Source organism: Chelonoidis abingdonii, chromosome 9, assembly GCF_003597395.2.
Source record: "Chelonoidis abingdonii isolate Lonesome George chromosome 9, CheloAbing_2.0, whole genome shotgun sequence".
Taxonomy (NCBI): Eukaryota; Metazoa; Chordata; order Testudines; family Testudinidae; genus Chelonoidis; species Chelonoidis abingdonii.
The window spans coordinates 84,249,140-84,263,986 of NC_133777.1; the positions used below are offsets into that span (position 1 = coordinate 84,249,140).

General features: G+C 43.1%; 1 protein-coding gene across 1 annotated transcript in view; it reads left to right on the forward strand.

Annotated features, from left to right (window-relative positions):
- The window catches only part of ADAMTS7 (ADAM metallopeptidase with thrombospondin type 1 motif 7), a 131,068-nt gene that overhangs the window by 31,967 nt on the left and 84,254 nt on the right, over positions 1-14,847 (forward strand). The window contains 5 exon segments of the mRNA XM_032764359.2: positions 1,093-1,237; positions 1,776-1,868; positions 3,426-3,571; positions 11,314-11,483; positions 11,962-12,095. Coding sequence (XP_032620250.2) covers positions 1,093-1,237; positions 1,776-1,868; positions 3,426-3,571; positions 11,314-11,483; positions 11,962-12,095 — 688 coding nt within the window.

A 14,847-nucleotide genomic window follows, 5' to 3' on the forward strand; every position in this document is an offset into this window, starting at 1 on the left:
GGAAAAATCATCTCCCATAATAGGAACAAAGCCAAGAGCTCAACCCTTCAGTATGCTCTTGCAAGGAGAGAATTTAAAGTGCAGGCCGTCTGCCTCAAGTCTGCCACCTCATCAAACTCTAAAGGAGCAAAACTAATAAACAGAGCAGAGGAAACCAGTGCTGTTGCATCTAGGTTTAAGGAAGGGGCTGCAGACTCAGACTTCCCTTTCAAATTAACCTGGTGCAAGAAAAACCCTGACAGCTGCTCTCAGGGAGGTGTAATTTTATAGTGAACATTTCTCATCTTGGCAGGTTAAGAATGTATCCGAGCAGTATTTTGCTCTCCGCTTTGTGATAGCTCATTTAAGCTCAGTAATAACTTACTTGAGTGCTTTCAGGGTACCACAGCAAAAACCAGACTGCCTTCCCATCTTTGACAATGAGGTTTTAGGCTGGAGTTGTTTGTATTCAGACCGATGAGTTGAAGCTTTTTCTTCTCTTGCTTTAATGTTAAATGTGAAGTTTTCAATGGGGTCTTGCACACAAAGTGGGCCATATCCTGGGAGTTTCACCACTGACTTCAGCAGGAGTAAAGTGAAATTCTGAAATACTTTACAGGCAGAAATAAAGCAAAGAGGTAGGTAATGCTTGGGAATAGCTGTTCTCATGCAACCAACACAGAACATTGTATGTACATGCACCACGATAAGCGGTAAGCACTGGAAATCCTCACAGCCTCATTGGCTCAGCTGAGTACCTAACACTGAGCTCACTGAAACCTCTTGGGCTGAGTGGTTGTAATTCCATTGACTTCTATGGAGTTGCCGCCACTTTCACGAGCTGTGCTGAGTCAGCAATTGTGGTCCGGAAAGCCCATGAGAGCAGGCTCTCCCATGAAATCTCGGCTCCAGCAGGGTATCAGAGCAAAGAGCTACTGGTGCTCACCAGCTGCACATGACTCATCGCTGCCATTTATGCACCAGAGTTACGACTCTTCCTTTGTTTTTAACAACAATTCTAATTTTCTAAAAGAGCCCGTTTTGCTGGGTCTCTTCTTGCCCTACTTTGATCCCTGTCTGCTTGATTCTGACTTGTCCGTTTCATGTTTGCAGTCGAGGCTGGGGATTGTGTCTGGATGACCCACCTGCCAAAGAAGTGGTAGACTACCCCTTGGTTCCACCAGGAGTCCTCTATGATGTCAGCCATCAGTGCCGGCTGCAGTATGGAGCATACTCCGTCTTCTGCGATGACATGGATGTAAGTTGGGGTTGGGTATTCCTGCAGTTTTCCTTTATGTAATGATAGAATTTGTGACTGCTGAGTGACAGTCTGAACAGTGAGAATCTTTGCATAGAACCTCACTCTCTGCTGACGAAGGGATAAATAAATTCTGCATTATGAATTGTTAGTGGAAAAAAGACCATTGTCATCTTGGCTGAATTAGGAGAGAGGTTAGTTTGTTTGTAGAGCCCTCTGCCCCCAAAGCTCCCCTTCCAATAGATCCAAGGAGCCAGACTGACAGCAAACACACTGGTTTAAGGAAAGGTCACGTTAAAGGAGAGGAAAGTAAGGGGACTAAATATGGGAAAGTGAACATCTGAACTGCCAGAGAAAAGGGTGGCCAGAAGGGGAGTTCTATAGACAAAAAGGTCACCATGGCTTTCTTTGCTGACTGATTAGATCAGTGGGATAATTCAGTGTGTGAACACGTTTCCATTTCAAATAGGTCAGATTTGGGCTGGCCCTTTGGAATGCTCAGTAACCCCCAGGCTGTGTCCACACTTGTTCTCCGCAGAACGTCTGCAATACGCTCTGGTGCTCAGTGGGGAACACGTGCCACTCCAAGCTGGATGCTGCCGTCGACGGCACAAAGTGTGGCGAGAACAAGGTAATTAGAATAAATTGTATTTGCAGCCACAGTCGATTCCTTTTCCTGTATGTAAGGGACAATGTTCACCACACTGGTTTATTATATAAGTCAAGAAATAGGACAAGTTGCAGAATGTAATTCCGCAGCATCAGAACTACAGCTGCGAACATACCTAGAAATGGATACATTCGGCTCCATTGGGTTTGTGTGTTCTGGTAGTTACTTAAACGTTCAGTACTGTTGAGTATTCAATCAGTGTATGCTTCAAATCACTGAGGCAGCCAGGTGCTAATGTTTGCCATGTCATGGCTATCAGCATAGCTTTGCTAAGGTGAGATCTAGAAGGACCTAGCTACGTATATTTTTTCTGGTACTTTAGGTGAACTTGCACAAGGATCAGCACACCTGTGCGGTGTGGGGGAAATGGGGGATTTGATCTCTTCTGCTTAACCTTAAAGGTAACAGGTAAAATCCAAAATTTTGCAGGCAAAAATACACCCCTGCATCAGAATGCTTAATATAGACCAAGTCATGCCGTCTGGCACAATTCAAGTGGCTTGCAGGGAGAGATCTGCACCAGTAAGAATGATGGGACTGGGCCCTAAATCCATTGAAGCAGCATAGGAGGCGGAGTCGTGTTTTGCTCCGTGACTCGTTCACATGGCAGCTGTTGGCCTTATGGGCCTGACTTTCCAAGCATTGCATATGCAGCTGTAGCCTCATTCACACTCAACTTTCTTCCAGCCCAGCAGAGTGCAGCTAGAACTAAAGAGGAGAATTAACAATGAGATTGAGGCCACCATTCCACCTGCTTTTTTGTAGTAGCAGCACACAACAGGCAGAGAAATCCTTCTGTGGCGTAGGGCTAGGGTAGCGGCTCCTATGCCCCCTCTCCAGGGGTAGAGGCCATGGCCAGAGAGCAGCCACAACCAGCCAATCCCTGGCTCCTGTAATGACCCTTTGTGGGCTAATCCCAGTGAGCACATCACAGAGCAACCCCAAGACGCTTCTAAATTGCACCTTGGGACCAGGACAGTGGCTTCGGGTTCAAGTAGCATAAAACAGAATAACCATAATGTAAAAACATTTGCACATCCCCCTGATCCCGGGTACAGCTAAATGCAGAATGGCTGGTGCCAATAATCTGGCCTGAAGAGTTTAGTTCAGTTCTACAGATCATGAAAGACTCCTGAGGCTTTCCCTGTAGAACCTGCCATCTTACCCTTCTCCATGTTAACTGGGTAGCCAGCTGGTAGAGTCTTTGTTATGACACCAGAACCAAAGCATTAATCTCAGGTGGGACACATGCTCTGCCTAGGCACTGCCAGGAAGTTGGAGCATGAGTTGTAGTGAAATAGGTGTGTGTGAAACCAGTTTTACTCCCATGTGCACACTCACTAACCAAGTATCCCGGCATTTCCCATTGTGGTGTCATACACACCGCTCTCATTCGGAGTTCTCTTCCCTGTGCTGCACATTCACCAGACTGAGATTTGTAAACGAGTGCCGGTTAGTGCCTTGTAAGAGTATTGTAAAACGTCAGCTGGCCTCACTCTTGTCTGGGTTACTCTGCAGTGGTGCTTCAATGGAGAGTGTGTGCAGGTGGGCTACCGCCCAGACGCTATTGATGGAGGCTGGGGAACCTGGAGTTCTTGGTCTGCTTGCTCTCGGACATGTGGTGCTGGCGTGCAGAATGCAGAAAGGCAGTGCAACAACCCCATGTAAGTTAAGGCTCTTGCTTTGTCCGGGTGTGATTAGATTCATTAACTAGGTGACTTCGTTAGGAAAATCCCATTTACAGCACATATCTGAATATCTTCTTATCATCTAGCAAGGTATAACCCTGCCCCAAGCGCAGACCACTTGGGCTCTGGCCTAATGATGTATCACACAGTGAAACAGTAACAAAGCAGTGACCCCAGAGAGGGTATTTTCAAATGCCATTAATTATATCTTTTAAAACAGCATACCTTTGAAACAACATAAGCAGTTCAACTCATGGGGCTAGCTAGGAATCTGTGCAGTGGAAGGTCTGGGGACTGAGGTTTAGAGTTTTCTTTGTCTACCTTTACATACACATCACTCATGATTAGTCCAGGCAGAAAGCACCTGAAATCCAATTCAAAGCAAAGGTAAAGACAAAGCACTTGTGAATGTAACACGTAGGCAACGTCTTTTTTAATGCCAAAAAGAACAAATGTTCCTTTAAGTAAATTCAGAATCACTGGGGAAAATTCCAGCACCATTTACTGCCCTTTGTTCTCAATGAGCAGTTTGCATACAGGTTATAACAAGGTGTATGAGCCACAACAAGAGGATTGCTTTCTGTCAGACTTTAATGTGACAGTGGCCAAATGTGGCGTAACTTTCTAAGGTGGCCCTATAATCAAAGCATCTGATAACAGACTATGATGTAACATTGTCTATTCCATGATTTCTGGGCTGACACAGCTGGTCCCCAGATGTCTCTTCCTTCCCCCACCAGATAGGTGTTGGACAGTGTTAGAAATAAAGCTTTCCCAAAGGTTACAGTGTCAAAGGTGAGGAGCAAGAGTTATAGTGGGTTTAAAGGTTATGAGGCTATGTCATGCCATCAGTTCGTAAACACAACTTCCCACTGAGTCTATGATGACTTCTACTGAAAAGGCAATGGCACCATCTGGGCAAAAGATAAGAAGGTTTTTTAAAATGAGCCCCCAGAAAAAGTGCCAGGGCTGGTGGTAAAAAAGAGGGGGGATAATCTGTACAGTGGGGACTGCCTCCAAGCTCCTTGCAGAGGAATATTTTCACAATGGTCTGTCCTTCCAAATGAGCTTTGAAATGACATTCCAGATTTGCAGAACTAACAACACAAACCTCAGGATGTAGGTGCATGATTAACAGCACTCCCTCCCTAAGTGTTTTAACGCACACCCCTGGTTTTCTTGAGGTCTTTTGAGTACACAATCAATCACAACCACAAGAGCAATTTTATGGTCTTTACTTATTTTTCAGACGGCATTCAGCTTTTCATGGCGTAAGGAGTTTCAGAATCAGATAAAGAAAGGTCTCTAATGAACCTAGAATAGGTTTCCTGGTTAACCACTTTCATAAGTACATCATTTTAGCATGTGCAATTGAACTTGGTTTTAAAAAAAACTTTATGTAATCTTGTTTCTAGGTCAAGAGCAAAGTTTATGTTTGACATGAGTTTTGCTGGAGGAGTGCAGTTGTCGTTTGCAGAGTGTTTTAAACACAACCACAGGCATGTGGGAGAGCAAACACTGCAAAGCTGGCAAAGCTCGCCCAAGGAAATTATTTGTTTTGGCTGCTGTAGGTAAATCTCTTTGGCCTTGCTTTTCAGATGGAGCAAACGTGTATGAATACGGCAGTTTTTCTTCTTTAGGTGTTTCCATAACCATAAAACCTAAATTAATTTTATTTTCTTTAATTCAAGTTTCCTCTGAAGAAACTGTTCAGGGAAAATGTAACTTCCTTGTGGTCATATGGAAATGCGCCATGGGAAATGTCACGACAAGCTCAAGTTGGCAAAGGGTTAAGAAGCTGGAAACAGCTACAAATAGTGCCCAGACGTGCTGGTAGCTTCCAGACAGAGAATAACTCTATTTACAGAAAAAGAGTTCTGCTCATTTAAAAAGACAGAGAGGAGGCTTTTTTTGTTGTTTTTTTTTGCTTTTGGAACAACCTTCCCATTCTGCCCTAGAGAACAAAGCAGAGCTTGGGCCTCCTACACGCACAGTGAAAAAACTCTTCCCATCATTTAGAAACTAGTAGCATGGAGCATTGAGGACCTGATCTCAAACCCATTGAAATCAATTGAAATTGAAAGATTCCCATTTATTCCATTGAGTTTTGAATCCTATCGGGCATCAAGTGGCTCTTCCACCTCCCAGCGGCCCTGGTGGCCTCAGGACAGCCCTGCAAACTGCCCCTCACCTCAGTGTCCCTTCTTAGTTCCACAATCAACTCCAGAAGAGGCTTTTACAAGTCCAATAACAATCCTCCTTAGGAATTAGTTTTTTAACAAAGTTCAAAATTAAACACAAAAAAATTTCCCTCCAGCCTTAAGCTGGACACTGCCCCAAAGTCCCCTGGTCTCAGGGATTTCTTTCTTGAGCAGGCTTCTCCCAGCTCCTCCTAGCCTGGCCTCAGGATCTTGCCTGTAGGAGTCTCTCATTCTCTACAATTTCCTGAGCCTCTCCCTCCTTCTAGTAACTTCTTGCTGCCCTTTGATTCTAATTAAACCCCACATCTCATCCCTGGCAGGCAGGTTAATTGTACGGGCTGGCGAGCTGCAGGCCTCCAGTCCTTAAAGAAGCAGGCCACCCCACTACAATACCCTTAATGGACTGCCCTTCCACTATACAAATGGTGTGGAGATGGGGGAGGAGGTGCTTTCAACTGCAGACACGTGTTCTTGGCTGGGCTGTGATCCAGTCCTGCAGTCCTTGCTCACATGAGTTGCCTAACTGAAGCCATTGCTCATTTCTTTAATAGCCCTCCAGACTTCTTTGCATCAATATAATTTTGAGCTCATCCTGGTTCTGCTGTAATCCACTTTTGACTAATCACCTTTCAATGATGGGGAAAAAGTTCAATACCCATAGCTACTCCAGTCTTTGGCCTCTCTACTCAGACTCCTTATAGAATTGCCAAGTAGTGCCAGTTGTTCCTTCAGAGTAGATCTGAGGCCAATTGGGAGCAGTGCGGGAAAGATGGTGGGGACAGTTGGTTGCAAATGCTGACAATTTCCCCCCAAAATCATCATCATCATCTTCTTCAACACATCTCTGTTTGAGGTTAGTGACTTTTATAATCGTCTTCCAAAACTCTTGATTGTACACCAGGCTGTCAAGCAGTTGGTCTCTGTAAGGTCCACTGATATCGGGTCCATGTATTGATTCTTTGGCCTACCTTTGGTCATCTTCCATCCATGATGATTGCAAAGGCATTCCTAACAATAACACTCTCAGGTCTCCATTGGATACATCCATATCAACGTGGCATAGCCTCCCTCAATTTGTCTTCAATTGGGGCAACCCACATAAGAATCCTCACAACCTCATTTCATTTCCTGTCATGGAGTGTCCAACCATTTGATCATCTCAGCATCTACATTTCCATGGTGGAGAGCGTACCAATTCCTTTTCTTGTGACTGGCCAAGTCTGTTCCATACATCCCAAAAACACTGTGCCAAAAAATTCAAACCAGCTCTTCTGTTGCAACTTTTGGGAACTCTCTCTGCATCATATGAATTCCAGTGTTCTATATGTGAATAGATTGTTATGAAATCACTTATGCTGCTGGTATCAGACACTTCGGCATTTATTATATTACAGATAGAGTTTGGCAAATAACAGTTTTTTCACTTCACTGGAAAATTTGAAAAGTGAAAAAAAAATAGCTTTAGGTTGGACCAAAAACATTTTTTTTTTATTTTTAGCAAACTGAAAAGTTTTAAAAAAATTAATTTCAGGGTCAGACAGAATGTTTTGTTTTGATTTTGACCACTTAACATTTTTGAATATTTTAAATTTTAAATATTTAAAAAATAAAATTAAAGGAAATTTAGAAACAAAAAGTTGTTTGAAGCCAAAAAAAAAATCAAAACATTTCAGATTTTTGTCTCAAATGAACAATTTGACAAAATGGAAATTGGAAAACAAATTTGGAAAACATTTTGGTGTCCCCCAACTGCCTTTTTTGCTTAAAATTATTTAAGATGAAGATTAAGAAGATTAAGAGAGTTTCAGCTGAAAAATTTCACCCAGCTCTAATTAAAGTAGCACCTATAAACAAACGGCAGTTAGGGTCACAGTCCTTTTGTGCTGGACACTGAACAGAAAATAAAAGACAGTTCCTGCTCCCAAAGAGTTTACAATCAATTCAGGTGATGGTTTGTAAAAGGGAAGGGCCTGGAAAGTAGTTCTAGCTAGTGTGCCTGGCTGTTATCGCTAAACTCGGCGTAGGATTTGATGGGATATATTATTACACATCAGACTACTTCCCAAGTGATATCAGTTACACTGATAAAAATGACGAGTAACTGCACACCAGTATAAAACTAGTATAAGTGAGATCAGAACCAGACCCAATGAGCTGATGTGAATTCAAGTTAGGTTATGCAGCTTTGTATATATTTCAATTAGTAAAATGTGGTATTGCTCCTTGCCACCTCTTCATGGTGCTGTATGTGTGTATGATCTTTGGACCTTTTCCTCTGTCCCGGCAGTGTAAATAAATAGTCATGGCAATTGTTCTACTAGTATTTGTTGGCCAAGCATCTTTAAAAAAAAATGTATCAAGAGCAAACTGTAGAGGTATGGGCAATACAGGGGCTTCTGTAGTGATGTGAACAATATGGAGACAAATGAGAACTCACTTACACCTGACTATTGAAGAGAAAACAGAGTATTCTTGCTGGCAAAAAGTCTCTCCAGTGCTATATTAGTGCAAACATTTATCACATGCAAAATCAAGTGTGATGATCAAACCTTTTGTTTAGCACATTTGAGATTTTCACTCTTGTAAAGCACTCGTGAGAATGACATTGTTTCAAAGGAGAACAATAGACGTATGGTTAACTAAACAATCACTGTAATTAATCATCATTTTATAGCTTTAATAACTGTGTTGTACCATGTGCTCCAGCCACCTGTCACAGAACATTAGACTCAAGGAAGATAAGCAGTGGACGTTATTTTCACAGCACTTGGAACATAAAGGGCTCAGTCTTGCACCCACAGAAGACAATGTCAGTTTTGCCATTGATTCCAACTGGAACAGGAGCAGACCCAGGGTTGGAGGCCTGTCCTTGGGAAAGCTGAAAAGTAGCACTCTCCAACACAGACCCAAAATGGGCCACACTCTGATCTCTGTTACACTGGTGCAAACCTGGAATAACTCCAATGAGGCTTCATTTCAAGGATAAAATGATTCCATGTTTATACTCACATGACAAGAGGACAGGACCTGTGCCTCCTATTTATTAATACAGAAATAGACTTAATGACAAAAAAGGATCTCTGTTGAAATGTTTCCAATAGCTGGGCCATTTCTTGATAAATGTGTGGCCAATTCAGGAAGATTCTGGTTCCAGTAATCCTTGCTGTTAGCCAAAGCAATCTCATCAGGGCATACTTGCAAAGATGGTAAAACAGATGGCTTTATGCTCTGTGGAATGTCAGTAGCCAGTTTTATCTTGAGAAATGGCAATCATTTGTCAGTTACTGAAAACGCTGAGGAGATGGCTGAGACTATAGGTTCCTACGTAGATAATGATTCTTGACTGCAATTGCAGGAAAGAAGGGCTTCAAACATTACCATTGACGCTTAACTTTAATAACCATTTTTATACCATCATAAAGTGAGGCCGTAAAATTGGCCATATTGGTAACAGTAAAGTCACACTGTGGAGGTAGATCCACAATGTAAATTTGCTTTTTAAAAGTTTTACAAAAAATCTTATAAAGAAGTCACAGAAATTATTTAACTTGTGCTTTATTGTATTCTGTTCTAATTTTAAAAAAGAAAATAGGGTTTTTTCCCCCCCTGTTTGGCGTTAAATATTCCCCTGCAGTGTGGTAGCCCAGACAGTGCAACATTCTGCTAAGGCAGAAAAACTCAGAAGTGCAATTGTCTAGAAACAAACTCGAAATGAATTAGTCAGGTTTCATTGTTCTAGGGGAGTGAAATGCAAAATGTAAACAAGCAGCACCCCCAATAAAAATCACTTATACTTAAATTCTGTCACTTTCACTAACTTAAATAGTTATTGAAAAAAGCTCAGATCCCACAAATTTTCCTTTGATGCCACAGCCTAGAGGTCTCCTGTGCTGTTTAATGGTGTGTTACAGCTCGGGAAGCTAGCTGTTTGCCCACGGCTGCCTGACTGGGATATTCCATAGAGTCAGTGGAGAAGTTCAGCCGAATTGGAGGCCATTGCGACAGCCGTGGGCCTCAGGACTCACACCTTTTGATGTAACACAGACACTGGCAGGGCCTCAGATCTTCCTCTCACAGCCAGGTCAGATTGGCTTTTTGGGAAAGTTGCTTCTGAATGCAGCCATTGTTTCAGGCCAGAGGGAAAAGGGTGGGGGAGAGAAGGCAGGAACCCTGAACTAAATTGCAGCTTCATTATTTTTTAATTGGTGTTCAGCTCATTTCTGTTTGAAAGTCAGAATTGTATGGGCTTATTTGTTAACGAAATCTGTTGAAAGATGAGCAAAAGACTTTGTCCCAAGGATCAAAGCTCCCTTCCCCAAGATGGCAAACAATGTTGCCTCTCTCTTTTTTTGGAGGGGTGAGGGGAGATGATGTAACCTACCAACAAGAGAGCTAGGTCTTTCAGTAAAGAAATTCAGTTTGACAACGTTCACTTAGTAAAAACCATCTTTGAGCTGCCGTGTTAATAAACCACCAGCAGGTCAAGTTCTAATCCCAATGGGTCCAGTAGACACGTCTGCCAATTACATCATCAACAAGGTTATTAATCTAGAAACAAGTGGTATAGCAGGGATTCAGGGCTTTTTAAATTTCATTGTGGAAAACCGGCTTTATGATGGATTTAGGTTTAACCTGGAATGTTTGCTGCTTTTATGGAGTTTCTGAAAGATTTACTAGCAAAGAGCCTGATACATCATTCACTGAAGTCAGTGGTAAAGCTCCAATCAACTTCAGTGAGGATCTGCCCCAGAATAAAGAAATGTCCTAATAACTGACAATATATCAGCGGGGGAACAAACGAAGGGATGTGATTATCAGATATAGAGACACCAGCCATTGGTCCAATGTGACACAAATAACTTCCTTTTGTGGCACTTTCCATTTGGGTATGTTAGAGCTGCAAAAAAGTGAGCTCCTTATTAGTGTTACAGTTGTAGGTCTGTCTGAGGAAGGAGAATCATACTTATTAAAACTAGCAACAGAACTGAACCAAAACCACAGATCCAAACATACCACAGCTTCACAGTTCAAATCCAGATCTGTCTCCCCTCTCTAGAATAGTCCTAATCAAACAGCTGACTTCAAACTTACACACTCACACACCCTGAAATATGGGTATGTTCAGATCTGGGATGGAAGGCTGAAACTCTGAGCCATCTCTGGTTAGCACAGGTAATGCTTTCCATTCCATGTGATTGTAGAGTCCACATGGCTATGTTCTGCTCTCTGCTCTGCTGGGGTAAAGCCACTGAATACAGTGGAGTTATTATGGATTTATATTGGTGCAACTTGTCATAGGGTATCAAATTATGTGGACTTTAATTGAGCAAATCTCCATTGACTTTAGACAGGGTTTTGCTTGACTAGGGAATCTGACCCAATGTGGTAAATTAAAAGATTAGCAGCCAATAGGGATAACACTGAGTAACGTGCTCCTTATATTCTATGATGTTAGTGAATTTCATCCTAATGTGTTGCACCTGCTTGTGTTTTCTGTTCTCCTGCTTTTGATAACAGACCAAAGTATGGTGGTAAATACTGCCTTGGGGAACGGAAGCGATTCCGGGTTTGTAACATGAAGCCGTGCCCCACAGACAAACCATCCTTCCGCCACATCCAGTGTAGCCAGTTTGATGCCATGCTATATAAAGGGAAACTCTATAAGTGGATGCCAGTACCGACCAACAGTAAGTCCAACCTCCTGACCCTCTATTTGCAAAGCTAGACCATTATTTTAAATTGATTTTACTAATGATCTGTATTAATGGTTAGAATCCATGCACAAGGCCAAGAAGTTTTATCTTTCAGTGCTGTCATAATTAAGGCATATTTATTATTAATTTATTATTTGCATTTCTGTAGCATCTAGGAGCTTAAGTCATAGACTAAGACCCCATTGTACTAGGGACAAATAGAGAACGAAAAAAGGTAGTCTCTGCCCCAAAGAGCTGACATTCTAAGTTGGCAGCACTTCAAGTGAAGGGGTCATAGGTGCATTTGCAGGTTTAGTTTATGGGTCAGAAGATGATTATTTAGAGCAGAGGAAAGTCCTGACAGTGCACGTTGTGGTTCTGTAGCAGGGATGGGAGAAGACAGGACATGGGTAGAAGTGTGCAGATACTCTTGGCCTTGAAGGTTTATTTACAGTCTGTTTGGAACCCTCAGTCAATCCGTGTGAGTTGCACTGCCGCCCAGAAGATGAATACTTTTCCGAAAAGCTCCGGGATGCTGTCATTGATGGGACTCCATGTTATGAAGGGAACGCAAGCCGGGATCTCTGTATCAATGGGATCTGTAAGGTATGCTTTGGTGTAGTCTCTCTTTGTGAAATGTGTCTTTGAGAACCTGTGCAGAGGTGCCGAACTATTTTGCTGACTCACCCTAGAATCCAGGCCAGATGAATCCCCTTAGTTTCAACTCCAAGTGGCTCTCTCAGGAAGAGAGACTTAGAGGGAGAGACAGGAATCTAGCTGAGAAAAGCCCAGTTATGTTTGTAAGCACAAGACTGATCTTAGAGATTTGTTAAATAAAGGCAAACCCAGGACTGGTGTTACTGTTTGCCCTATTGTGTGTGTTGAGCATGTGAAGGAATGGTATAAGGGCTTTGCCTGCTTGCACCAAAACAAATGTTTTATTGACAAACTTTGTTATTATTTTCATGCGTGGGAATGATGGTGTCTCTTCCTGACTCACGTGGATGGGGTTGCATGAAGATAAGACATGGCCATATTTGGATCCATGTTGTGGATGAGATTTGGCCTTCAGGAATGGAAGTTAAACAATGGATGCATCTGAGCAAAAGAACATTTTAATCTTAATATAGAATCCAGACTCTGTGGGTTTCTGATTTTTTAAATTTTTATTTTCTTTCTTTGAAATGCTATAAAAACTAATGCTGGCATCAGGCCGAGCTCTGTTGACTGACATCTGGGAAGGACATTTCCCAAACTCACGATACCTAGAACAAAGTGCTGCCAAAGCCAGCTGGGAGGCAGATAAGGAGGCATGACAGCCAGCCTCAGGAAGCAATTCCTTTGGCAGAAACACCCTTTGGCAAAACCATCTACAAGGTGTCGCTGATGAAGAGCAGACTGTACAAGTTTTGCAGGCTGTCTTGCTACTAAAGCCCACCTCAGGACTGTCGAATCATGCCTGCCTTGGAATCCTGTAGGAGTCTTCTTTAGATTTCTGTGAAGACTTTTCCAGGGGACAGAGGGATGCAGTCTTGCAAAATCTTACTCACACTCATAGCCCTTACTCAGGTGAGTAGTCCCAAGATTTGGGATATAACGAATATGCCTCATGTTTTATCAGAAAATGTTTTCACAAAGAAAACCCTCTATTTTATATTTTATAGCTAAGCTCCATTTTTACTTATTAAAATAGGGTCTTATCCAGTGCCCAATGACGTTAACGGAGAGCGCCCCAAAGTCTTCAGTGCTCATTGGATCAGACACATAGAAGGCAATTGGAGGCATCTCAGTTTTGCAGTCCATGGACCAAATTTATTGCTATCTTAAGCAGCTGCAACAACATGGACTTGCATTGACAGGGCTGCCCACTCTCTGAAGAGTGATGGTGGTTTCCAGGCAATTACATATGAGTCACTTCCCTCCTCTTGCAATTGACATCACCAATACTGCCCAGAGCAAGCAGAAGAAGAGTGACCCAGACAGCACATGATTGGGATTCAGCTGTTTGGTCAGAGTTCCATCCGTGGCAGGTGCATGATACCTGCAGCAGCTCTTAGGTAAAAATGTACTTTGAAGGACTGCCACGAAGATAGGAATATGTACAATGTAAGGACCAGACAAGTCCTCACCTCCACTGAAATCACGCTCTGCTCTGTACAGAGGTGATTTGCACCCTAATTCCTTGGCCAGAGATGCTGTTTATTTGTGGGTCCATTGTCCAGCCCCTCTCACAGTTGCAGCACATGGTTTCATTTGCAGCCAGCTGTATCAGCCTGCAGACCACACAGGAGCAGATTTTCCATTCCATTGAGTACAATGAACCATGCAGAGATTACAACCATTGCACTTGTGCTCCATGGCTGGGAGTTTCACCGCCTGGGTTAGCTGTGTGGAATAGTGGTGTGCATAGAGAAACAGTAGCTGGCCTAGTGCAATGCTCAGGCTTCTGTGTCAGCAGCGTGCTCCTTCAGTGACTTGCCAAGAGCTCTCTCGTTCCCAGACGGCTTTCGCCGCCAGATATTCCCCAACATAATGAATGAAAACAAACCCAGCCGACTATAAGCACAACACAGGCCAAATTCACCAACAGCTTCCTTGTGCTTGGAGGGAGTTATGCCCTATCAGGACACTCCTTCTGTGCACCTGCCCTGTTGAGCCTGCTCATTCAGTGTTCCAGGTGGGTCATTTACCCTGCTCTGGCTGTAGGGGAAGTGGATCTGCAGACAGGAATGCAGCGTCTGGCACTGACCTGTTCCTAGGAGCCTGGGAAAAGGCTTGGGCTGGGGTTGATAGTGTTTATTTGGTATTAGCCTGTTAATACAAACAAGCCTGAAGGAGGGGGGTGATTTCTGGCTCTATACATCATGTGTTGACTGCACTAGGAGGAGGCTGGGAAGCCACCCATGTGTGCCAGCAGTGAGCTCGACCTAGAGTGAATAGATAAAAAAGAAACAGTCACCGGACAAGGGAAAAGATAAGTCCTTATCGTTCCGCTCATGTGGGTTGCTATGTACTCACCAACATCACTCAGAGCAGAAAGGCAGCTAAAAGCCGAGCAAGTCTCAAGTCTTGGCTGCTGCCAGTCGGAAAGAGAAATTACTGGACTCAAAAGAGGAAACACAGTGCTGCCTGTTCCCCTTTGTTGGTATTGCAGAACACCAGCACTACAAGACTTTCCCAGATCTGTGTGGGCTGCTGGGTCTTTGCACTCCATATGGCACAGAGAGGAGATGGGGAAATAATCAATAAGCAATTATCTTTGCAGCTGCTTATGTCAAAACCATTCACGGAAAATCTCACTCTTGCTTAGAAACAACTATTCAGATTTTGTGGCCAACAGAGCCAGAGTCCAAAGCCC